General features: G+C 52.1%; 1 protein-coding gene across 1 annotated transcript; it reads left to right on the forward strand.

Moving 5' to 3' along the window:
- The first annotated feature begins 1,138 nt into the window (after nucleotides 1-1,138).
- Nucleotides 1,139-22,937, forward strand: Susd3 (sushi domain containing 3). The gene is made up of 5 exons (XM_027950941.2): nucleotides 1,139-1,235; nucleotides 13,460-13,648; nucleotides 15,329-15,479; nucleotides 15,996-16,148; nucleotides 21,100-22,937. The coding sequence occupies exons 1-5, from the start codon at nucleotides 1,148-1,150 to the stop codon at nucleotides 21,299-21,301; spliced, it is 783 nt and encodes a 260-aa protein (XP_027806742.2). The 5' UTR covers nucleotides 1,139-1,147; the 3' UTR covers nucleotides 21,302-22,937.
- Nucleotides 22,938-26,202: the final 3,265 nt, after the last annotated feature.

Here is a 26,202-nt window from a genome sequence, read left to right on the forward strand (position 1 = left end):
AGCAGCCCTATAGATGCTCCTCTCCTTCCCCAGGTGGCAAAGAGGACACACATGCTTGATTATGCGTGAAGGAAATTGAAGAAAGCCATCATGTGTGGCCTACAAGCCCAAGTGGAAACAAGATATTAGGGGATGACACCATGCCTGACGGGCAGGGTGGGGAGCATCTCCTTCAGTGTACTCAGAAAGAGAGGGGAGGACTGCCTTGCTGGACTTTGCTCTGTTCCCACCAGAACATCCACCCCTGCCTGGCCCTAGGGAGCCAGGCCTGAGAGCCTGGGCCATCTTCCTAGGCTCCTCTGGCTACACTGAGATTCTGGCTGTCCCGGGGCTATTAAGCACATTTCCACTTCATTCCCAAGCTCCACAGAGGTGGGTCCCAGTTTAAATTTTGCTGGCTCAGGTCTTCCATGAGCAATCTCAATTCCTGGGGGCCTGAGACCCCCTACATGTTCCTGCTCACTCAGAGGCTGCTGCAGGTGGAGTTGGGCTGAAGGGCATCAGGCAGGAGGGGGCAGGTCTCTAGGGGGGTGTGTGTGGCCCGAGCCAGACTCCAGGGGGTTGAATCCTGTTCTCATTAGCGAGGATTACTATAAGAGCAGCCTGCTCAAGGAGCCTCGGAGGGTATGGGTCACAGTGAACCAAGGGATGGCGTAGGGTCCGCCTAAGACGCGGTGAGACCCAGGGAGTCGGAGCGGGCAGGGGAAACAGGGGTTTGCTCTTTTTGCCTTTTGGTATCTGCTGAATCGCGCACCCTAAGAATGCAAAACCCTACACAAAAAATAAACATGGAAAACTATACTAAGAGAGAAGATGGGAAGAACCGGGCAGGAGGGGCCAGGTGAGGGTCCGAAGGGGAAAATGTGGGGCAGAAGCCCTTGAGCGACGCTTCCCATCTGAGGGCTTTGGCGTATTGGGGCTAGAGTTCCCCCAGGTGGTCCCAATCCTGAGCCCCGCCTCCACATCTGGTTCCAGTCCCGGCCCCACCTCAAAGATAGGTGTGGCCTGATTGGTGGAAGGCGCCGCGCCCTTGGAGGGCGTGTCCGGGGCGGGGACGCGCTGTCGCCCCGCCCCTCGAGACACCACCCTTCTTCAGTCTCCGCCCCCAACACCGGCGAACCCAGCCGGCAGCCGGGGAGCGCGCAGGATGCGCGGGGCGCCCGCGACCCTCCGCGGCAGGGCGAGGCCCCGCGGGCGGACCGTGAGCGCAACGTCCGCCCCGGGGAACCGCACAGGTGAGGTTTGGGGCCACAGGGTCCCGAGGTGGGGCTCTGTTCCCTTTTCACAGACAGGGAAGCCGAGGGGCGAGGGAAGGGCTGCGGGGCTGCACAGCTGGGGCGGAGGGGCGCGTGAGTCACTTAGCCGACGGCCTCTCCGAGGACGCACCTTCCCGATCTTCCACCGGCCAGCGGGAGCCCCAGCGGGTCCAAAGCCTGGCAGCGAGTGGTTGGAAAACAGGCGGCGGCATTCAGCTACCTGCCCCGGGTCGGCACACGTGTTCCCGTACGGTAGTCGCTCCGCGGACCCAGACGCCTGCGGAAATTCGAACTGGCCTCACCTGACGGGGCGCGCAGCCCAAGGGGCGGGAAGGACTAGCCGGGGCGCCGTCTCCGCGCCGGGAGGGTGTTATCTTCGGGGTTCCTTGGGTGGCCACTCCAGCTCCTCTTTACCAGTGGGGAAACCGAGCCTGAGACAGGAATGGCCACCCGAGGTCATCCAGCAGCGGGGCCAGGGATTGGCCTAGGCTCAGAGGCCCAGAGGTCCCTGGAAGGAAGGAAGCCAAAGTGTTTCAAAGTGTTACTTGAAGAATGTGCTAAAGGAGTTTCACCTTCCATGCACAAGGCACTGGGTTCGAATGGGATCTTTGCTCCCGGGATGCTTCTAAAAAGTCTAACCCCTTTCAGAAGTATAACCAAACCGGAACCCTGTTATCTCTGATGTTCCAAAACCTCACTTCAGTGGCCACTGCCCACCAGGGCTGGACCTGAGGGTCTTGGGCAATTCAGGCTGGAGCTGGGTTTTGCCATTTCCTAGAGGAGGAAGCTGAGGTTTGGAGTTGGGATCTGGTTCTTGCTGTGCATTCAAGAGAAGACTTGCATCTGGGCCTCCTGGGTTTGGTTTAAATACCCATAGTCCCTAATTTGGAGTCCTAACCGCTTGGAGGAGTAGGAATCTAGGGCAAGGAGAGGTGGTGGGACTTACCCAAGGTCAGCCCAAGGCAAGGGAGTGGCTGGAGGTCTGATACTTTTGCACACAAAAGGCTACTTGCTAAGAAAATCAGTAGGGGGTCTCAGAGTTCCTCTCCTTTGTCTGGTCTGGCCCCAGTAACCTGCCCTTGCAGCTTGGTCACCTCTAAGTCGCCTGAGGGTCCTGGACTCTGTGAGCACTTCCTGGACATGAATCCCCTTGTTGAGTTTGGGGTTTCTCTGACCTGGTTCTCTCTGCACTCCAGTTTCCCCACGTGCTGAGTGGTACAGATAGTATACCTGTCCCCAGGTTGTGGACAGGCCAAGTGGCATCAGGGCCTGAAGCTCCTGTCCTCTTGGGGGTAAAGTGATGGCTTTACCTGATCTGAACTCTGTGGCTCTCTGCCGTCAGCCTCTGGTGCTGTGAAGTGAAGGGGTGGGGTTTGGGGTGTCGTGGAGACAGTTTAGCACTGTCTAAAACTGCATTTGGGGTGTATTTTTCCCCACAATCTGTAGAATGGGGCCATTACCATAGGCTTCCTAGAGTGGATAGGAGAGAGCAGAGTAGTCCGGATGGCTTGGCATCCTGAGGGTCTGTGGTCTTCCTATGGGTGGGGGAGGCTGGCTCCGAGTAGGGTTTATGTGTGTAAATGGCCGGCACCTGGCCCTGCTCCCGGGGCAACGCCTGCACTCCCTGATCTGGGAGGTTGTCCAGGAACACAAGGTTCCAGTGGCTGAAGACGACCCCCCTGGCACTCCTGGAAGGGACTGTGAAAGGTCTGGAAAGAGAGATAGCAGGAGGCCCAATGGACAGATGAAGGTATGCTCCGGATAGTCCTCTTGGCTTTCCTGTATAGCCACAGAGGCAGGCTGTGCCCATTTTACAGAGGAGAAACAGGCCCAGTGGGAGCCAGTGTGAATTAAAGTGAGGCTTTCCTAACCCTGAGACCTGGCCTCCTGCTAGGGTGCCAGCAGAGCTGCGGGGTAAGCGGCCTAGCTCTCTGGAGCCTCAGCCTCCATCTCCAGGGATTTGGGGGGCACACCTTTCCTCAGTTGGATTCATCCTAGTTTTGTTCTGAAAGAGAGTGAACACTCTGGAGTGTGAGGCTCAGCGTGGGAGACCGAAAGCTTCAGGGGTTCTGAAGCTCGAGTCCACCCTCTATAGAGAAATGGGCTCAGAGAGGGCAAGTGACTTGCCTAAAGACACACAGCTGGGGTTGTGGACCTCCCACACTCAGTATTGGAGACACATGCTGTCCCTGCTGTTGGGTTTTGGGGGTCTTGCTCTCAGAGGAAGACCAAGATGTGCCTAAGTTGCCCTCTGAGTAATTTCTCCTGAGAAATCCCATTTTGCATTTGAAGAAACTGTATCCCAGAACAAGGTCTCACTGGCAGGTGAGGATCCAAGCCCGGCTGTGAAGTCCCACAGCCCCGAGGAGGCAAGGTCCAGTGGCCCACCTCTCCCCTCCCTATATCCCCACAGCCTCTGTCTGACAGCATCAAAGGAACTTATTAAAAAGGTCATGGTGTGGGGGCCTCTGGCTCTAGAAAGGAGGACAGAGGAACTGGTCCATGGTCCAAGGTCCCAGATAAAAAATTAACAAGTAAGGATCTTTCCCAGATACGAGGCCAGTCTCTGGAGGCAGGGGGAGGAGAAGGCTGGGAGGATCAGGGCCCCACCCATGGCCGGCCACATGCCCCTTAGCTGCAGCCTATGGGCTGGGCAGAGGTGTCAGGTGGGGCCGAGGGCCCTTGTGGGCCAGGAGGGTGGCCCTGCTGTGTCCTTCCGTCTTCACCTCCATCCTCTGAGACATGAGAAGGCCAGGCTGGGTCTTGTGGGTTCCTGTCTTTTTGTTTGCGTTAAACCCATACACTTCATTTTTTTTCTGTTGTTTTTTCTTCTCCTTGAAGATTTACTTCCACATAGTGAAAAAGGGGGGTCTCAGGAGTGCCTGAGTGAAACTGTACTAGAGCAGGACCCAGAGGGTGAGGGCTCAGAGGCCTGAACAAGCGAAGGACTGGGGGATACACAGTTTACAGTGTCCCTAAGGCTGTAGGTGCAGCAGAAGGATATCTGCCTCAGTGTGGCTCTGTTCCTCCAGTAGGTGAGTGCTTCCTCTTGAGCATGGGTTGTCTTCAAGGACAGTTGGGGAGGGAGCATCCCTGCAAAGGGCCTTGTTCTGGCATTTGGGCATTTTAAGTTGTGAGCAGGTAGGATTTGACCCTTAGGCACCAAGTATAGTGAGAGGGCTGCAGGGGCTCAGGGCAGGGTGGCCCTGGGTCTGCAGGATGTGGGGTTCGGTGAGGGGGTGGCTACAGGTCTCTGGGCTGGGGTGGAAGTCAGGGGTGGCCCTGAGTCTGCAGGCTGTCAGGGGATCTCTCTGTGAGCTGGTCTCTGTTGTTTGGTGGTGAGGAATGAAGCATTCGTGGCTTCTCAGAACATCTCTTGGAGGGGTACAAGCTTCATCAACCACTGTGCTTCCTGCCCACCCCGTCCTTTTTGCCCATGTCCTGAGAAAAGGGCCACCCCAAGGGGCCCAGTGACCAGGCTCCCAACTTGGTGCTGCTGATGCTGGTCTGGGAGCCTTGGACAGGTCTGTGGCCCTCTGTTTCCTCATCTAGACAATATGCTCAGCCCAGAGGAAGAATGTGTTGCCCTCCCAGGCCTAGGGATGGGTACAGGAGACCCTGATGGGATCTGAGCTTTGGGGATCCCTGGGGACCATGGACTAGGGGATGGAGGTCCCAGGGTAACTTGGACTTGGAGGGAGACCTGTGAGGTGAATGTCCCCTGAGTACCATGAGTTTGGTGCCCTGGGTCCCAGCATGTCCTGAGGTGGTTGGGATGTGATTTAAGTCCCACCCTGGGCAATGATCTCGTGGGCCAGCCCCTGTCTCAGGCACTCACAATGTAGTCCCTCCTGTGACACTGGAAGACAGATCACCCATTGTGCAGATGGGGAAACCTGGGGGACTTGAGGAATCCATGCCCAGGTCCTGGTGCTGGAAAGTGACAGGTCAGCATCAGACCCCAGGAGCCCAAGTGGAGAGAGATGGTGGGAGGCTCAGAGGGGCATTCCCAACAGGGACCTCTCACTGGCATCCAGCAAGTGACTTTGGCAGATGGGTTCAAGACACACAAGGAGGCCTAGCAGGGCCACGAATGAGGCTCATCCTGCTTCCTTTCACTGTAATTTCCCCCAAATGTCTTTGTTTTATTTTTAAGGGAAGAACCATTCCAACAACTTGGCGAGGAGCTGGGGTGGTCTGCCTTGTGAGACCTGCCCCCGCCCCCTGGTTTGGCTGGCTAGAAAGATAGAGTCTGATGTCATATTCAGGACCCTGACTGCATTTAAAGCCCCCTTCCCCTTCTGAGTCTCCTGGAGACGGCCTCCGTCACCCCTGCTGGGTACCAGCCCTCTCTGCCCACCCTGCATAGACAGTCACTGGGCCAGTGTGTCCAGCTCGGGCTTGGGTTCCAAACTGTTCTGTGCTTTTATTGAAGTCTTTAATTGGAAGATACATCCTGGGGTTCTTACAAGTCTGCTAGCACTGGCTGGTCCCCTTTCTTTGGTTGTGGGTCGATGACTTTACCTTCCAACCCTCAAGTTTGTGAGGCTCAGTGACGGGCGGATGTTCTGTCTTTCGAGATGTGTGGCCTCTGAGTTGTGGGTGGCTTACCTTGTGAGATGTGCCCTAGGACAAGCACCTCCCCACAGCGGAACCCGGCACAGAGCACAGGATGTGGCTGTTGACAGAAGAAGCGAACCCAGTTGGGACATCTCGGCGCCCCCCGCCTTCTCCCCACCGCACTGTCCACACCACTCTTTCTAAGACACTTAGGGGAAGTTGTTGGTTTCCTTGCTGGGGCCACAGTCAACTCGTCTAGGCCTTGCCCCACCTTGTCTGGTACGGCATTTTCATGTGGAGACACAGACCCAGGGCAGGAAGTGACCAGGGTCCCCTAGCTGATAAGGCCTGACCCACCTTCAACCCTAGTCCTCTTGCTCCAGAGCTGGGCCTGGCTTCCTTGGTTGCACGGGGGGGCCCTGTTCACCACATTCTTCTTGTATGGCAGAAATTTCTGTTCCTGGACTTTTGGCAGTGGGTAGTGTGTCTGGGCCCAGGACAGCCACTCCTGCCCACCAGAGCCCTCGTGGTCAAGAGGGGGCTATACCGGGAGTGAGTTCCATGAGAGCAGGCTGCTTGACAATCCCCCCACATCTTTATTACTTTCAAACTTGCAGCAGAGGAGAAAGCGCCACTATGCCCCTCCCGTGAGCTCTGGACCTCTCCATCCCTTCCTTTCCTTGTTCTCTACTCCAAGCATTGTTTTTCCTGTAGGGGCCTCAGACACACTAGCTCACTGGACTCTGTCTCCAGCCACAGGCATGTGATTTTATTGTTTTATTTATTTTTGGTACCAGGAGTTAAACCCAGGGGCACTAAACCACTGGGCTACATCCCCAGACCTTTTTTGTACTTTTTTTAGAGACAGGGTCTCACTGAGTTGCTTAGGGCCTCGCTAAGTGGCTGAGGCTGGTTGTGATCCTCCTGCTTCAGCCTCCTGAGCCGCTGGGATTACAGGTGTGCACCACATGATATTTTTCAGTGAAGTTCTGGATGAGTTCAAATCCAGCCATTCATCCTGCCCATTCATTGGGCAGACAGCCATGAGCGCTCTCCCCCTCTCGGATTCCCCTCCCTCAGATCCCCTTGCTGTGCCTACTCCCAAACATCTGGGGAGGCTGGGCCTCCTCTCCCTGGGGCCCAGCCACAGAAGAATGCAGAAGTTGCAGCTCTAAATTGAGGACTGGGAAGTGTTGAGTCCTGGGGAAGAGCCACATGACTGTGGCTGTATCTGCCATGGCTCCACAATCCTGTGTCCACCTCCCTGGCTGGCAGGATAGGATGCATCTAGATCACGGGATTCTCCTCCCTGGAGAGCACCCATCACCACTGTCGTCTGTGAGGACAGCCTTCCTTCTGCACTGATGATGACACCAGGCCGGGAGATCAGGAAGAGCCCAGACTTGGAGTCAAGAGTTTGGATCTGAGGGCCTGTAAGGGTCAGCCCAGGGTTTTAGAGCTGAACCCGGCCCAGAGGGATACTCAGTGTCACTGTGATGTCGCCTCCTGCAGAGCAGTTCCTCAGGCTTTCCCTGCCCTGCACACCTGCCAAGGATTTGTGCACTCCTCCCCTTCAAGCCTCTTAAGCTTCCAGGTGTGGTGCACACCTGTCATCCCAGCAATTCAGGAGGCTGAGGCAGGAGGATCATCAGTTGAAAGCCAGCCTCAGCAACTTAGCAAGGCCCTGAGCAGCTTGGCAAGACCCTGTCTAAAAATTTTTAAAAATATAGGGATATGCTCAGTGGTTGAGCACCTCTGGATTCAATCCCCAGTACTAAAACAAAAACGGAAAACACCCAACAACAACGACACCTCATCAGCCTTGTGGCTTTCTTGTTTTCTTGCTTTTTTTTTTCTTGTGGTGCTGGGAATTGAACCCTGGGCCTCAGTCATGCTAGACACTCTACCACCAAGTTGCATCCCCAGCCCCTTGTGGACTTTTAATTCTGAACAAGATAAAAAGCAAAAAAACAGGTCTTGAGTGTGCATAAATATCATTATTTTTTTTTCAGTACTGGGGACGGGACCCAGGGCCTTGGCATGCTAGCTAGGCAAGTGCGGTACCACTGAGCTACATTCCCAGCCTTTGCAGAGACTCTTTATTAGCATGGTTTCCTCATTCCATATAATCCACCCATTTACATACAACTCAGTTACTTTTAGATGTACAAACATCACCTCAGTCAATTTTAGACTATTTTCACTACATCAAAAAAGCCCTCGTTCTGGGCCTTTCATGTAAGTGGGACTCGTACAATATGTGGCCTTGTGTGTCACACTTCTTTCACTTGTAACGCTTTCAGTGTTCAGCCATGTTGTACCATGTATTGGTGCTTCGTTTCTTTTTTTGATTGAGGCATATTCCCTAGTATAGCTGGATCATATTTGGTTTATCCATTTTTTAGGTGACAGACATTTGGGCATTTCGACTTTGTGGCCATATTCATAGTGCTGTATGCAAATGAGCCTTTGCATACAAGTTTTTGCATGGACATGTGTTTTCATTTCTCTTGGGTGTTTACCTCGGAGTAGAATTACTGGACTATATGGTAATCCTGTGTGTAACATCGAGAAACCACGAGACCATATATAGTAGTTGGCTTGGTGGATATGAAGTGGTACCCCGTTGTGGTTTTGATTTACATTTCCCTGAAGGCTAATGTTGAGAATTGTTTCATGTGCTTACTGGTGGCTTTGGTGTATCTTCTTTAAGGAAATATCTGTTCAGATCCTTTGCTCATTTTAAAACTTTGTATTTTATCATTGAGATGTAATAATTCTTTATACACTTGAGATGTATCTCTTATCAGATATGTGATTTGCAGATATTTCCTCCCAATCAGGAGGTTGTCTCTTCACTTCATTGTGTTCTTTGCAGAACACTGTCTTTAATTTTTATGAAGTCCAGTTTTTTTCCCTTGCATTTTTTTTTTTTTTTTTTTTTTGGTGTCATATCTAAGAACCATTGCCTAAAGTCACAAAAAAATGTACCCTAGGTTTTCTTTGGAGTTTTATAGTTTTAGATCTTGCATTTAGGTTTTGATTCATTTTAAAGTTATTTTTTGGCATATGGTGTGAGGTAGGGGTCCCACTTCATTATTTTGAACGAGAATATCCAGTTTGCCAAGCACCGATTATTGAAAAACTATTATTTTCCCAATTATTTTGTCTTGGCACTGATGGTGAAATCAAATGACTGTAAACGTGAGGGTTTATTTCAATTCTGCCGAACTGCTCTGTTGGTCTGTCCTTATAGTTTTGAAATTGAGAAGTGAATCTTCCAACTTTGTTCCTTTTCAAGGTTGTTTTGGTTATTCTAGAGTCTTTTTTACATTTCCATATGAATATTCAGACCAGCTTGTCAATTTCCACGAAGATGGCAGCTGGATTCTGACAGGGGTTGTGTTGAAACTGTAGTTTTGAGGGTATTACCATCTTAATAATATTCAGTCTTCTGATCCATGAGTGTGGGATGTTTTTCCGTTTATTTAGGTTTTCTTGAATGTCTTTCAACAATGTCTTGTAGTTTTCAGAGTCTAACTTGTGCTTCTTTTGTTAAATTAACTCCCACATAATTGTTTCTACTGCTTTTTTTTTTTTTTAATGAAATTGCTTTCTTTCATTTTCAGTTTGCTCATTGCTACTTTACAGGAACACAACTAATTTTTCTATGTCGACTTTGAATCCTACAATGTTCCCTATTGGGATTGTTATGAGTGCTGCCTGAGCCAAGGAATGTGGGATGCTTTTTGAACACAGTATTCTGTGCAGACGTGTTGTTGTTGATAGTAATGCTGATAATGAGCAAGGAACCATCAGATTGGTCCTGCCAGACTGGAAGCTCAGCCTTCCCTAGATACTGAAGGGACATACAAGATGGCGGCTTCCAGTGATTGACTCTCAACTACTGCAGTTGATCCCTTGCTCAACCAGTGACTATGTGGCCTCAGTGTCATTGAACCTTGGTGTCTAGGGCTGTAAAATTAGATGGCATACCTTATTTCCAAAGATCCCCAGGGCTCCTGACCTGGTGTTCTAGGAACCTTGAAAATGCCTCAGCATTTCACCTCATTCCTTCCTTATACCAGCCTGACGTGGGCAAGCAGCTGTTGTGCCCACGAGGCCCAGGGGACTTCTTTATCTGGGCCCCCACTTTTGTGGCCCTGCAGAACTCAGAGCCCCACAGTCTCGAGTTCACATGCTTGTTTCCCTAGCCACCAAAGCACTCAGCCCCTGTCAGAGTATAATCTGGGTGTTATTTTGATTTTATTATCACTGTCTCCTCAGAGACCTGGGTGGCCAGGCAAAGTCCCAGATACTCAACAGGGCACTGGGATAAACTATTCCTGAAGCTTTGTTCAGATTTTACCACAAAGATGGTGGCTTAACTCCAGCCAGAGTTTATTTCTGTCTCTTATTAGGATCCGAGAGGTTGGTCAACCCTTCCACACATCTCTGCTTCCCAGCCTGGAAGTGGCCATAGACACCCATATTTATATCCCATTGGCCAGGCACTGTCACATGGCTACTTGCAGCTGGGAAGTGTAGTTTTCTATGGCAGCCTTGTCCCCAGCTGCAACTGTGGGGTGAGGAGAAGGGACACTGGTGGGCAGCCATAGCCAGGGATGGAAGCAGTAGTTGAGGGTGCCCAGCTCAAGCTGGAGTGGGTTCCCTCAGTGGATATGTGAGGTACCAATTCTATCCCTGCTGTCTCCCTGCCCAGTGCCCTTGGGATGTCATTCAGCCTTGCTGTGCTTATAAGGAGGAATTATAGGGCTGTCATACAAACTAGCATTCATTAGCATGCGGTGTTTGTGTTAGTCCTGAACCAGGCTTCCACTGCTTCCCAGACATCAGGCTCAATGGGACATGTGTGCCCGGCCCCCAGGGGATGGTCCTAGCTGGGGGCATCAGGCACAGGATAGAAGAAGGTCACAGCAGGTCAGCATGGAAGATGGGCCCCATCAGCCCATGTCTGGGTCTCTGTCCTTGTCTGCTTGAAGGGAGGCAGACAGCCACAAAGGTGCTCAGGTGGCCTTTGTCACAGGCTGCCTCTTCCGTCAATGCTCAGAAACTCAGGAGATAGCAGAAAGAAGAGCCTCTTGCACTTGGGCACTGCTTGGGACATCCTTAGCGGTTTCACTGAGCATTCCCGAGCATAGAGGAGACACCTGTGCCGGTTAGCAGGGAACAGGGAAATGTTTCATCCCCAGAGCAGAGCCCTGCGCCGCAGCAGGAGGGCCCAGCTGCCGGTCCACGTGGAAGTGATAAGTCTCAGGTGCATCGTGCAGGGAGAGAGAAACCGACAGAAGGGCACATGCTGTGTGCCTGCATACGGAGAAGTTACATGGGTCCCCCTTCTGTGGTTCTGAGTCCACCCTGTGACTGTGAGCTGTGTGACCTCAGGAAGTAACACCCCCCCACACACACACACACCCCATGGTTTTGCTTGTTTTTCCACATGGGAATAAGGGTGGGTCTCCCTGGGAAGATGGTCGTCCTGTGGGTGGGTTAGTACATGTACAATAGTGTGCAGCACACGAAGTCCCTTGGAAGTGCCAACTTTCGTTATTGGTACTGTTTCATAAAAAATCCGGGGGTTGCTGCATCCAGAGCATCTCTCTGTGTCCTTTTTTTTTAAAGACTTGGAGCTCGCTGTGTTTCCCAGGCTGGCCTTGAACTCTGGGTTCAAGCAGTCCTCCCAAGTAATGGGGACTGAGCACTCAACAGCGTGCCAGGCTTCCTGTGTGCCTATGTATCATGGTAAACACTTTGTAGCCGTTTGTTGCCTATATATTTGTAGGATTGCCTGTTTGTACCTTGATTCATAAATCAGTGACTACAGCTAGAGACATAATTTCTAATTTTTCACTGTTCCTGGTAGCTCTGAGGGGAGTGTCCTGATACAGAGTCTTGGCAGAAAGTTCTTCATGCCTTTGGCTAAGTTCTCACGGGCGTCTACAGCACAGACCTAGGACACACTTACCAGGCTCTGTCCAGACAGGTTGGGATCTGACCCCGATCTAAGAGGAGCCCCTTCCCAGCCCTGGCTGATGTACATGATTGGTTTTTCTTTACTTACTGATTTTTATATTTGTTTGTGCGGATCTGGGAATGGGACCCAGAGCCAGGCACAGGCTTGGCAAGTGCTCCGCCACTGAGCCACATCTCCAGCCCTGTTTCTTTGAACTTTTGCCGCTTGATAAGGCAAAGATTCGATCTCATTTGGATGAGCATTTCTTCGAAGGCTGTGTGGGTGAGCATGTTTTCGTGCCTGTTGGCCATTTGTTTCTCTTGTCAATTGCTGTTCACATATTAGTTCATAAAAAAAAAAAGTGTGTGTTTGGCTCTTATTGATGTGTAAGATTCTTACAAATTAAGGATATTGAAACTTCGTCCTGTTTTCCAAATATCTTTTCCTAATTTTTCATGAGTTGATATTTGTTTTTCAATGATTAGGGAGTTCAGCTTCGCCTTTTACTTTTTATGCAGTCAAATCTATTGATCTATTGACTTTCTTCTTTGGTACTAGGGATTGAACGCAAGGGTGCTTTACCACTGAACTGCATTCCCAGCCCTTTCTAAATTTTTTATTTTGAGACAGGGTCTTGTTAAGTGGCTGAGGCTGGCCTCAAACTTGCGATCCTCCTGCCTTAGCCTCCTGAGTCGCTGGGATGACACATGTGTACCACTGTGCCCAGCTTCCTCTCTTTCCTTGCTGTCTGCCTTTGAACTATACTTAGTTGATAATTGTTTTTTGTTTTTTTTTTTAATTGGTTGTTCAAAACATTACAAAGCTCTTGACATATCATATTTCATACATTTCGTTCAAGTGGGTTATGAACTCCCATTTTTACCCCGTATACAGATTGCAGAATCACATCGGTTACACATCCACGTTTTTACATAGTGCCATACTAGTGACTATTGTATTCTGCTGCCTTTCCTATCCTCTACTATCCCCCCTCCCCTCCCCTCCCATCTTCTCTCTCTACCCCATCTACTGTAATTCATTTCTCTCCCTTGATTTTTTTTCTCGCTTTCCCCTCACATCCTCTTATATGTAATTTTGTATAACAATGAGGGTCTCCTTCCATTTCCATGCAATTTCCCTTCTCTCTCCCTTTCCCTCCCACCTCTCGTCCCTGTTTAATGTTAATCTTTTTCTCATGTTCTTCCTCCCTGCTCTGTTTTTAGTTGCTCTCCTTATATCAAAGAAGACATTTGGCATTTGTTTTTAGGGATTGGCTAGCTTCACTTAGCATAATCTGCTCTAATGTCATCCATTTCCCTGCAAATTCCATGATTTTGCCATTTTTTAGTGCTGAGTAATACTCTATTGTGTATAAATGCCACATTTTTTTAATCCATTCATCTATTGAAGGGCACTTAGGTGATAATTGTGTATTTTCCTGTATTGTCTAATGCTTGTTTCTTTAGAATACACAGACTGTCTTTAATGCAGGGTCCACTTCTACTTTGTCCCTTAGCTGGGAGCCCCATGTGATTCTCCAGCTTCCTGCAACCCTTGGAGGATCTCCCGCCACCCCACAGTGGGCTGCAGCACCCCAGCTCTGCCAAAAACCCCATGCTGCCCCCTGCCAAGTGCTGCCCTTGCTCCTCACAGCTGTCTCTCTCCCTAGGCACGTGTGCTCAGCTGCAGCCACCCCCAAAGGGCACCTTGCAAGTCCTCCGTGGCGATGGCGCTTCTGTGGGGACTGTGCTCGTTTTCCACTGCCCCTCGGGCCACCAGATGGTGGGCTCCGGCCTCCTCACCTGTGCCTGGAAGGGGAGTATCGCCGACTGGTCTTCGCGGACCCCCGTGTGCAAGTGTAAGACCCTCCTCCCTCCTGAGCCACCCCAACCCTGCAGCTGCCCAGAGTGGGGGCCTAAAGCCTGTCACAGGGACCCAGGCTGGGTCCGTGCTTGGGAACTGCTCCCTGCGTGGCATGTGGCTTGGCAGTAGCCTGGAGACCCCTCACAGCTCCCCACCTGCAGCGTGGACTCCAGTCCTATCTTTTGGCTTCAGATCCTGGCTCTGCCACTGCTGTGCCCCTGCCACCAAGGGGCCGTGTGTGCTGTTGGAGCTGGCACTTTATCGTCTGTGAGACAGGAAGCTGTGTTCGTCCATTCCCTCCTCTCTGCATGCATGTGGCACACTCCGAGAGGATATGCCACATGCTAAGAATTCTAGGTACCGAGAACACAGAGGACAGGAAGTACCTGACCCCAGAGCACCCAGTCCCGGGAAGGGTCGTTTGTTTAGTTTTTGGTTATGGTTGTTGAACAGGGTGTTGAAAGGTTAACGAGGCAGCACTGCTGGCCCTGCACGGCTTCTCCAAATGGAAGCCCTGAAGGTTCTGTTAATGTGCTTTGTATGTAAAAATGACTTTCGAGTCTCAGAGGCAGAACAGCTGGGCAGAAGTGGGCGGATGTTCTGCAGGACTTGTCAGGGCCTTTACCCTCGTGGGCTGATTGGATCTCTGAGAAAGAGGGGTGTCTCTTAGGATTAGACTCCAAGAGGCAGAAAACCCAAAATAACGGTTGTCACCAAGGAGGTGCTTCCACTGTGGGGATGGGTGGCCAGGCTTGGAGCATGCTCCACCTCTGTGGGACCGGGGACCCTGCCCTTTGGTGGCTATGTTGGGCATGGCCCCAGCATTGTGACCCAGTGTCACAGCAGTTATTTCAGGCAGGATTTTGGGGGTGAGGGGGTTCCTAGCAGCAAAGCATCCTCCCCCATATTTCAGAGAAGATTCTTGGGAGTTGTCCTGGTCACTGCCTCTGTCCCCCAGTGGCCAGAACATGGTCATGTCAGCACTGTGGGTGGAGTGTTCACTCTGGATGGGCAGTGTCCAGCTAGCGAGTAGGGGAAATGGAACTGGACCAGGAGCCAAGCCATGTCTGCTGTCAGGGGAGGGTACAAATTAGATTCCTGGGACCTCTTTTCCCCATACTTCCCTTAGAATCTGATGAAACTGGTACTCAGTGCATAGTTGAGGTCACACGGCTCATGTGTGTGTGAATGACCTTTGACCCCACTGATGGGCATTTTTCTTGCTTTTGCCCTTTCCTGGAAAGTGACTTGAGAAGGCCCCTGAAGAGTCTTGCCTGCTTGGAGCTTTGTGGAAACTCGGGCAGTGGGCTGGGCAGGTCCTCACCGAGGCTGTGTCCGCCATCATCTCTGTGCCAAACCACCCTTCTGCTCTGCAGAAGGGTAGGAGTCCAGGGGGTCATTAGTCCCTGTCAGAGCTTTTCCAATTAGCTATCTTACAAACTCCTGCACGTCCTGCAAAACCCTGCCCAAATGCTCCTCCTTGGGGAAAGTCTTCTCTGGTGCCACCCCCGATACAGTTTGCACGGACCTTTGTCTCAAGCCACCGGTACTTCCCTGCCTGCCCTAGAGTGGGGCTGCCTGGGGGCCAGCCAGGCTCTGTCTACCTCTGGCACCCATCCTGGGCCTGGTGGTCTGGGAGAGCCGCACCAGGAGCTGGTGGTTGTCTCCCCTCCAGCTGTGCCGCCCCAGGAGGCCTTCGGCTTCAAGGTGGCAGTCATCGCCTCCATCGTGAGCTGTGCCATCATCCTGCTCATGTCTGTGGCCTTTCTCACCTGCTGCCTCCTCAAGTGCGTGAAGAAGAGTGAGCAGCAGCGGCGCTCCAACAGGTACGGCAGCCTGGTGGCCCGGGGACCTCCCACCTCCCGCAGGGCTCACTGTCCCACAGACTGGCCGTCAGCCACAGCCCACAGGGGAAGGGTGGCCCTCCCCAAGGCTTTCTTCTTTCTCCCCACAGTAATTCTTTTCTTGTTTGTAATTTTTTTATTGTGGGTAAAATACACATAACACGAAAGTCGCCTCTTAGCTGTCATTAAGGACACTAATGGTGTTCTGCAGCCATCGGTGCTGTCCAGTGCTAGAACTTTCTACCACCAGGTTTTGGACCAGGCCACTCTCCTCCTCTGCTGCTCTTGGTTGCTTCTGCGCGGCTGTGGTGAGCTCAGCTGCAGGAGAAGCTGTGTGGCCTGCAGCCCTCAGATATGCCCTGCCCGGCTCTTCCAGAACTTTGTCCAGCTGCACGGAGGTGCACCCTGGACTTGTGTGGAGCGCACCTCTGCGTGTGTACTGCTGTCGGGGACAAGAGTGGCTGCTCGGTGTCCTTTACCCTGAACTCTCTCCTCTAGGATGGCGCAGCTATGGCACCAGCTGAGGGGCGAGGATCTGGAGACGGTGCAGGCTGCGTACCTTGGCCTCAAGGTCCACAACCAGAACAACAGCAGCAGCCACAAACCCAGGAGCCATCCCAGCCAGGCGCACGACAACCACAGCTTCATCACGTGGGTGGCCTGGGTCCATAGGCATGGGGCGGGTAGGGGGTGCAGGTCCCGGGCCTCAGCTCCCAACCCTAAAACAAGAGGCTGGGGTCATTCTAGTCCTCTGTAGCAGCTGGGACCTGCAGGTGCTCATAACTGCCCCCCACACTGCGTCTCTTGAGAATTCAGACCTCCAGGATTGCAGACGCTCGTAGGGCTCTGCGCTGTGCTACTCCTCTCTCCACCTCCCTCCACCTCCCTTCCCCTCCCTTCCCTTTCTTCCTCTCTCAGTACACATCACACTCTTTTTTTCTCTGAACCAGTACAAGTCCATTTCCTTTCCTGACTCCAGAACGCTGGCCCTGACCTCTGCTAGGTAGAGGGCGTCCACACCTGGCTGTTGGCATTCCGGCACCGTCCTGAGCTCCAGGATCACATACAGCACTTGGCCGCCAGCTCTCTGGGCTCCTTAAACTGGGACAGGCTTTTTCTCCCATGTGGTGTGGACTTCTGAGGTCTCGAGACCACCCATCTGCATCCCTCTGGCGTTTCACACCCCGCTGCAGGGTTTGCACTTGTGGCCTGGACGCTACGTGTGCTGACAGGGCCAGGCTGCCCTCGTGGGGAACGAGACTAGGGTCTCTTGGCTGAGGCGAGTCCCCCACGTCCCTCTATCATCCAGGCATGATGTAGGAGCAGAGGCGCGTGGGCTCCGCGTCCAGGGGTGACCCTGCTGGATTCTGCTCTTGCAGAAGGCTGCCTTTGTTGAGTGTGATTGTGCTGTGTCTCGAGGAGAGCAACCGTGAGATTTTATTTTATTTTTTTAATCCTTCCTTCCTTTTCATTGTGTTACTTTAGTATCACTTTGAACTCGTAGGATATTCTGTTCCAGAACGTGCATCATGAGAAAATATCACGAGTACACAAAAGTAGAGAGAAGGCTGTCCCCAATCTCCTGTCCCACCTCCTGCTTTCTGGGGCTGCCATTTGTCCCTACTTTTCCTCATGCTTCCCGTGGGCTCCGTTGTCCTTTGGGAGGAGTGTGCTGACGGCGCCGTGTTCTTCTGATATGTCCCATCATTCTCCGAGCACCTCCTGCCCTGCACGGGGCGTTCTGGCTTCTCTAGTGCCTTCTGTGCTTGGCTTGGAGCTGCTCTCTGTCCCACCTGTGTCTCCTGAGGCAGCAAAGTGCTTGCTCCCAGCCCTGTGGCCTTAGGTCGCATGATGAGCGCTCCATGCCTCAGCTCCCTTGCCTGGCAAGGATCAGGTAGTGCCCGTGTCCTGGCGCTGTCAAGATGACCGTGGACCATGTTGTGCCCCTTCCTTGCCCCAGGCTGAGAGCTCAGAGAGTACGCGTCATTGTGCCCTTCTTGTGCAGAGGAGGAAACCAAGGCACTGGGGTGGGGACCCGCATGCTCCTGTGTTCTGTGTAATTGCTGAGCCTGGCCAGTGCCTGTGGGGAAGTGATCCATTTTCCCATGTCCTTCCCTGAAGCCTCAGGGTCACCTGTGAGTCAGAAACTGACCTGTGAACTCTTTTCCTTAAAGACACATTCCTCTTTACCCTAGTAGTCTGAGGCCTTTGGAATCCCATTGTTATTAATAGTGTTAGTATTTTTAGACAGGGTCTCCCTATATTGCCTAGGCTGACCTTGAACTCCTGAGGTTCAAGTGATTCTCTAGGCTCGGCCTCCTGAGCAGCTAGGACTAGAGGTGTGCACCACCACACCTGGCTAGAAACCTCATTCTTCTTTATTTTTTTTTTTCCCCCTTTGGTACCAGGGATGGAACTCAGGGGCACTTAATCACTGAGCCACATCCCTAGGCCCTTTAGTTATTTTGAGACAGGGTCTTGTTTGCTAAGTTGCTTGAGGTCTCATTAAGTTGTTGAGGCTGTCCTTGACCTTGCGATCCTCCTGCCCCAGTCTCCCAAGTTGCTGAGATTATAGGCATGCACTGTTGTGCCTGACTAGATATCTCCTTCTTAATAGCTACCTATTATGCCAAAGGCCAACATCTGTTAGTTCCTCCCCTACTGAATAGTCAGATTGGGGGTAAATGTCTTTGTGCCTAGAGCTGTTTTTCTTTTTGTTTTTAATTTTACATTTTATGGTGCTGGGGGTCAAACCCAGAGGCGTATGCATGCTAGGTGAGCACTCTATCATTAAGCCACTCCACCCAAGCCTGTTTTTTTTTGTTGTTGTTGTTGTTTGGTTGGTTGGTTGGTTGGTTTTTGGTTTTTTGAGCTGGGGTCTCTCTCTGTTGCCCAGGCTGGCCTGAAACTCCTGAGCTCAAAGGATCCTCCCACCTCAGCCTCCCAAGTAGGTGGGACTATAGGCATGTGCCATCCCGCCTGGCAGAGTCTCTCTTTTGAACAACATCTTTGAGGGTGATCCCAGGAGTCAATTATTTAGGCCAAAGAATCTGTGTATTTTCATCACCCAATTTTTCTCTGAGAGCTCTGAAGAAGCTAGTTCAGTCATATTTTCTGAGAAGCCACATCCTCACTGAGAGCTCGTGATTTGTTTACTGCCTCCTTAGCTGGTATAAATTTTACAGATCATTTTTATTGGCATTTCTTTGCTTCATCTGGAGGGTGAATATTTCCTCCAAACCCCCCTTCCAGGGGCGCTACTGATGTCGCTCCCTCTCGGTTCCTCTGCGTGACCTGTTCAGGCTTTCTCCCCAGTAGGAGGAGGTCTGTGTCATGGACAGAGCTTGACCTGCCAACTGGCCACAGGGATTTTACAGGCTCTGCTCCTTCTTGGTTTGGTTGGGCTGAGTGTGTGTGTGTGTGTGTGTGTGTGTGGTGCCGGGGACTGAATCCAGGCCTGGCCAAGCCCTCCATCACTGAGCTCCATTCCCAGCTCTTTTTTATGTTGAGACAGAACCTCACCAAGTTGCCCTGGCTGTCCGTGAATTTCCTTCCTTCCATTTTTTAAAGTATTATTTTAACTGTTGATAGACCTTGATTTATTTATTTATATGTGGTGCTGGGACTTGAATCCAGTGCCTCACGCGTGCCAGGCAAGCGGGCTACCGCTGAGCCATAACCCCAGCCCCCTTTTTATTTTTTTAATTCTAATTTTTAAATTAATTTTTATTGGTGTGCTATCATTATACGTAACAGTGGGACTCACTGGGACATATCTGTACATGCACGTAACATAACTGGGTCGACTAGCCTTGACCTCTTGATCCTCCTGCCTCCTCCTCCGAGTCTCTGGGTTCCAGGTGTGTGCCACTGCGCCTGGCTCTATTTTCTTTTTTATATTATCAGGTGGCCAAGGCTGGTTCCACATTTCTTTGTTGCCTCTACCCTGCGGCACCTGCTCCCCATTTCAGAGCTGTGACCAGATCGTCTTGGGTCCTGATTAGGAAAGGGGGGAAGAGCTGCTGCTCTCAAGGCTACATGGTGTCCTGGACGAGGGCCGCTGGCTTCCCTGGCTAAAGCATGAGGCCAGGCACTCCCAGGGGTGCTGCTGGGGCCATACCTGCCTGTTCCTGTCCCACAGACACTAGTTTTTAGGCCTTAGGGTCAGACAGGTACCCCTCATCCAAGGATGGTCACAGAGCTGTGTAGGGAACTATGTTCCATCCCCCAGGAGTGGGGGAGCCCTGAACAGGGCCTCTCTGATTGGGGGCCACTCTGACAGCTGGCTCCAGTCAGTGTCACTTAAGAGGCAGGAAGGAGGAAATGAAGCTGAGAGCAGGTTGTCTTGGGGACACTTGGGCAGAGACCCTCCCCTGAGTTCTCCCACACATGGCACCCTGAGCACTTGGCCAAGCTCAATGGGGACTCAGAGAAGGCAGCTTCTTCCCAGGGACGGCATGATGGAAGCAGAGTCCCCAAACCCCTGTCCCTGTCCCTGGTTGCCAGGCAGGGTTCTCTGGATCTGAGGCCATGAGGTCAGGGCAGGCCACCTGGTGGTCATGACCGTCCCAGCAAGGCCAGGCTTGCCCCTTGACCTGGCTTCATGTCGTGAACACCGCCCAGCATCAGCAATGTGCCTGACACAGTCTAGCTCTTCCAGATGCCAGCTTCTCACCTAGGTGTGGGCACCACTCTATTCCATGTTACAGGTGAAGAACCAGAGAGGTTAAGCAGCTTGTGCAGAGTCTCACGGCCAGTGCGCGGGAAGCTGTCGGACCTCCGGCTGCCCGTCCAAAGTCTACACCCTCACTCCTGAAGCTGTCTCCTCTCTACTTATTAACTAATTGATCCATTTACATATTCGCTGACCACTACATTATTTCTTAACTCTGAACACTTTCTGGAATTTTTCTAAGCACCAAGTGTGGGTGGGAACGGGATCCGGGAAGGCTTCCTGGAGGAGGTGAGGCCTAACGTCAGCCTATGGGAGAGCCTGCCTTGGGGGACAGGAGAGGGCAACCGGCAACCGGCAAGGGGCGAGGGCAGCCCCCAGCCTCCAGGGAGCAAGGCCGGCATGTGGGGAGGCCGGAGAAGGGGCTGGGCCAGCTCAGAACAGCCTAAGGATACCTCAGCTTATGTTTTGGGGTTGGGAGCTACAGGGCGTTGAGGGTGTGGAAGGTGAGTGATCCAGCCCCAGGCCACTAAAGGGGACAGGCCTGGAAGGAAGGAAGGTGTCTTCCCCTGGATGCTCCTGGTCCCCTGTCCCCAGGTCCTGACCAGGCAGCCAGACTCCTGGTGGTTTGTGCACTTGGAATAAGCCCCAGAAAGCACCTTCTCACCCCTTAGGAAGATGACCAGGACCCACCCTGGCCACATTGGGGAGGGACCTGAGGCCTGTCCAGTTGGTCCAGTAAGGAAGACGAACAGCCTCCATGTGCTCCAGGGAACAGGCTGCTCAGGCGGAGGAAAGTGTTCCCCAGCCCTGGGGGACAGCAGTCCGTCCCAGGTCCACAGTCTGCAGATCACAGGGCCAGACCGGGCCACCTGGGCAGGTGCAGCTGAACCCCATCCACTCTCCAGCTCATGCCTCCTCTCCCCACAGAGACCTCAGCGAAGGCATCAGGGAACTGGCTGGCATGGCCCACAGTGTGGACAAGGATTCCCAGACTCCGGGGCCCAGCAGCCCCTCCCACTCATCCAGCACCCGTGTGGTCATCCACACTGTGAACCCAGGGCAGGGCCTGCCTGCTTCAGGGACAGCCACAGGGATGCCCATGCGGTCCACGATGGACCTCCCAGGGTGACGTCACCATCCAGGCCCCTGCAACTCCACGTGTCCGGCGTGTCCAGCTGGGGATCTACAGTGGAATCTGCCTCCAGGTGCAGGGACCCCTCGGGGCCGAGCTGACTCCAGAAGCGGAGGGCACTAGCAGGCTGGGGACCCTAGTGAGGAGCCTGCGGTCCCAAAGGAGCCCAGCTGTGGCGACTTTATAGTAATGGCTCCCTTGAACCAGCTGCTGCTGCTGCGTTTAATGTAGTAGATCCCTCCCCTCTAACCAGGGCTCCTTTTAAGAGACAGAGATATTCTAGTTTTGCGTAGTAGAATAAGAAGACGGCAATAAACTTTTCAGCAACTATGGGATGGCCACCTTGGCACCTTCCTGGGCAGGAGGTGCTGTTTCAAAGCAGGAACCCATGGAGGGTCCTGTATTATCTATGTAAAGCGCAAGTGAGGGAAATAATTGTATTACTAAGAAGTAAAAAAGAAGGTGCATACCACTGTCCCCATTGTCCATCCCTATGTAACCTCAGCCCTTGTTCCCTTGCAGTGCTCTGGGCTTGCCTGGGATCTGCTGGGTGGTCTCAGTCTCTCCTGTGGTGGTGGCATCCCTTGCAGACCTGGGTTTGCTGCTGGCAGTCAGCAGAGACCTCATGGAGTACTGGCCAGCGGGTCCACCCTCCCGGCCACCCCCTGTGGCTCCCTTGCATCACAGTGGCTGCTTTCCAAGTGACAGTGTGAGCATCAGAGAGGCTGTTTCGCTGTCAGCCTTGGAAGTCTTCTGCTCTGTCCTATTCATCAAGGTGGCCCCAGGGTCCAGGGTGGGGTGTTAGGCTCCACAGCTAGGAAGTGGTGAAGAAATGAGGGATGCGATTTAAAACCATCGTGGGAGCCCTGCACAGTGGCACATGCCTGTAATCCCAATGACTCGGGAGGCTGAGCCAGGAGGATCACAAGTTCAAGGCTGGCCTGGGCAACTTAGCAAGACCCTGTCTCAAAATAAAATTTAAATAGCTGAGAGTGTAGCTCAGTGGTATAGCCCCACTGGGTTCAATCACCTGTACAAACAAAAAAAAAAAAACCAGCTCATCATGGGGCCACACTGGCAGTGGCAGCTGATAAACCTTGGGTTTGATTCCTAGCACTGGGGGGGGGGGGGGGGGAATTACAGCCATCACAAACCTTTAAGTCAATTACTTACCAAGACAATTTTATAGAAGAGGGCCCCAGCTCTTACCCCTCCAGCCTGGGTCTCAGAACAACTTGGGCAGCCCAGCTATATTTTGCGTGCATCCAACCAGGGCACTCCTGGCATTAGAAGATGCTGCACTCTTGTTTTAGTTTAAGATGAACTTGGGAGCTGGGCATGAAGGTGCATACCTGTAATCCCAGTGATTTGGGAGGCTGAGGCAGGAGGATTGAAAGTTCAAAGACAGCCTCAGCAACTTAGTGAGGCCCCAAGTAACTTAACAGAGTCTCAAAATGTAAAGGGACTGGGGATATGGCTCAGTGGTTAAGCACCACTGGGTTCAATCCCAAGTATCCAAAAAAAAAAAAAAAAAAGATGGAGATCATCTCATAGCTCTAGGTCCCATCCTCTCTTCACCTCTGAACCCCATATTTGTCTTGGGTCAATTAAAAATATATGCAGCCTTCCACAATTTGGAGTGTGACCTGTTTCTGGCCATTGAAAAAAGTTGACTTTCCCCTGCTTCCTACCTGGAGGCCCAGCAGCCACACTGGGGTCATGAGGAAGAACCAGAAGAGGAGCCTGAGGTCTGGAAGGAGCCTGAGCAGCGGTCTGTAACTCTTGCTGCTCCTTGCCTACAAAGTATTTGTCAAGTTTTCATGTCACTGATAACCAAATACTTGATGCATCTGATGAACACCCTAGATGTGATAAGTTCCCAGCTGAGAGATACCTGGATGTCCTATTTCCGGCTGATGGCCAGGGATTGAGCTTGCATATCCTGCTTGGGCTATAGAGCAGGACACAGAAGGGGAAAGCTCAGGCATAGGACTTTGGGCAGTGCCCAGGTGGCCAGGCTGCTGTGGATCTGGATGCAGCGGTCAGAAACCACCAAGTTCCTTCTGGGTCTTCAGAGCCCTGGCCAGGGTTTGGCGTGGGTGACAACAGGCTCCAGGATCTCCTCATGCCAAGTCCCAGCCCCACCAAGCCCTCTTCACACCCCATCAGGGTAAGGTGAGAACCAAGCTGGCAGAGGCCACATGGGGCAGTCAGGGGTGAGAGGCCTGCCCTGAAGGTGTGCCCAGGTGGCTGACCCTAGCCACTGCCGCTCCTAGTAGCTGAGAGTCACCAACCAATGAGTATCCAGATGGCCACGGAGGGGCTGCAGAAGGTGGAAGGCAAGAGGGGTGGGGAGCAACAAGGGGCCTAGCAGGGCAGAGCTGCTGTCCAGGGGAGCTGTGGCGCTCCAGCCTCAGGAAGTGCAGCACACTGCACCTCCACCACCCCCAAAGCCTGCAGCACGACCTGGGAGTGCAGCTGGATAGACCTCAGCCTGGAGCAGGAGCCAGGCCGAGGTCTCCCTCAGGGTAGTTGAAGCTATGGGGCTCCTCCTCTGGGAATAAGCAAAGGGGGAGCTAGCCCCCAATTGCCACCCCCCAAATAAAACCCCTAGATGTCCAACTCCCGGGACCAGAGGGACCGCTTACCACCATGTTGCCTGTGGTTTCCTGGACACGCCTATCTTGCTTCCTGCAGGGCCTGAGCACCACTTCTGCCTGGAGGCCACCTCGCTCTCCTCCACTTACTTATTGTTTAGTCAGCTGTTTTTCTGTTGTGATCAAAAGACCTGACAAGAACAGTTGTAAGGAGGGAAAGCTCATCTGGGGTTTCAGCGATCTCAGTGCAGACAGGGCCTGCTCCATTCCTTTGGGCCTGAGGCAAAGCAGAACATCATGGTGGGAATGTTAGACAGGAAAGCAGCTGGGGAAAGGCGCAAGAAAGCAGAGAGCTCTGCTCACCAAGAACAAAATATAGAACCCAAAGGCACACCCCCAACACCCCACCTCCTCCAGCCACACGCTACCTGCCTACAGTGACCACCCGGTCAATATTAGGGGATTAATGTACTGATTAGGTTAAAACTCCCATAACAATCATTTCACCTGTAAACTTTCTCACATTTTATCACACATGAGCTTTGGGGGGACTCCTCATATCTAAACCATAACCTTGGTTCAAGAAATCAGTAGTTTTTATGATATCTGTCAACATCTGGGAGGTTTATGTGGCTGAAACAAATAATTTCCCGAATCTCAGGGTCTCAAACCACTAAGTTTATTTCCTGCTCACAGTACATGTCCAGCTGATGGGCAGGGACTCTGCTCAGTGGTGTCACCAGAGCCCCTGGCTCGTGAAGCATGCCCCATTCCAATGCAAGTGTCCACAATCTGTGACAGAGGAGGGGGATGTTGAAGGGGCTTGCAACAGCCACAAAATGCTCTGGCCTGAAAAGAAGTCACATTCATGGCTTTTGCTCATGTCACCTCAACCAGACTGACCTCACCAAGCCACTAAGGTACCAGAAGGTCACTCTCAGGTGAGCAAGGTACCAGGAGGTCACTCTCCAGGGGTACCAGATGGCCATGAGCAACATCATGCTGATTCAAGTCCATTGAGGCCTGATTCAGCTGTCTTAAATTTAGAGTTGGTGAGAACAATGACTTCAGAGAATGCAAAGCCGAATTATCAAAGAAACGTATGAGTCCCCCCAGAATGATGTCATTCAGATCATCAAGTGGCTGCATTAATGGAACTGGGCACAAAGGAGACATCACTACTCTGCAGAATATTTCCCCAATAGAGAGACACTGGGCGGAAAGTTGGTTACCTGTCTGCTTCCTTTTTCTATTGCCATGTAGCGAATCATCCTCAAATGTGGTGGCTTAAAACAACAGCAGTGGCCCCCCCCATGCTGTCTCCACCCCCCCACCCCCTGTCCTGGTTCTTTCTGCATATTTTCTGGGCTCAGTGAGGTGGTTCTTGCTTCTGCTTGTTTCTCACATGCCACTGCATTTGGGCAGTGGCCGGGGGTGGAATCTTCCAGAAGTGTCTTCTAGTATGTCTAGTGGGACCTTAACTGAGGCTCTCGGTGGAAACATCATGTGACCTGAGCTTTCCTGCAGCATGGCAGCTGAGTTTCAAGAGGAAGCATCCCAAGAGACAGGAAGTGGGTGTGCCAGTTCCTTCAGGTGGGGTCCCTGACAGCGCTCTCTTGGTAGAGCAATCACTAGTCTTGGTCTCGGCATGGCCCGAGGACCTTGGAGTCTTTCTCCCTCCCTTCCTCCAGGCCAGCACCCAGGGCTCTTCCCCTTCCCTCAGGCCTCAGTCTTTTTGAGATGGAGGTCTTACTATATTGCCCAGGCTGGCCTCGAACTCATGAGTTCAAGTGAGCCTCCTGCCTCAGCCTCCTGAGTAGCTGGGACTACAGGCCTGTTCCAACACACCTGGCTGTCCTTCCTTTTTTTTTTTTTTTTAATAATTTTTTTTAGTTGTCAATGGACTTTTTATGTGTTTGTTTATATGTGGTGCTGGGGATCAAACCCAGGGCCTCACAGATGCCAGGCAAGGCTCTACTACAGAGCAACAACCCCAGCCCTGTCCTTCTTTTTTAAGGCTGAATAACATTCCAGCTGTATGAATGGACCACATATTATTTATCCTTTCATCCACTGATGGACATCTGAACAGTTTCCGCCTTTTGGTTATTGCAATATATATATATTAAATATTATAAGTACATGTTATATATTATAATATATATTATTATCTGTATCAGAAATTCGGGCTCAGGGTCTCTTGTGATATATGGGCAGATGTCAGCCAGGGATGGTCCTATCTGAGGGCTTCACTGGGAGGGAGGATCCACTTCCAAGAGGATTGAATCACTCATGGAAGTT

The sequence above is a fragment of the Marmota flaviventris genome, chromosome 16, assembly GCF_047511675.1.
Source record: "Marmota flaviventris isolate mMarFla1 chromosome 16, mMarFla1.hap1, whole genome shotgun sequence".
NCBI classification, from domain to species: Eukaryota; Metazoa; Chordata; class Mammalia; order Rodentia; family Sciuridae; genus Marmota; species Marmota flaviventris.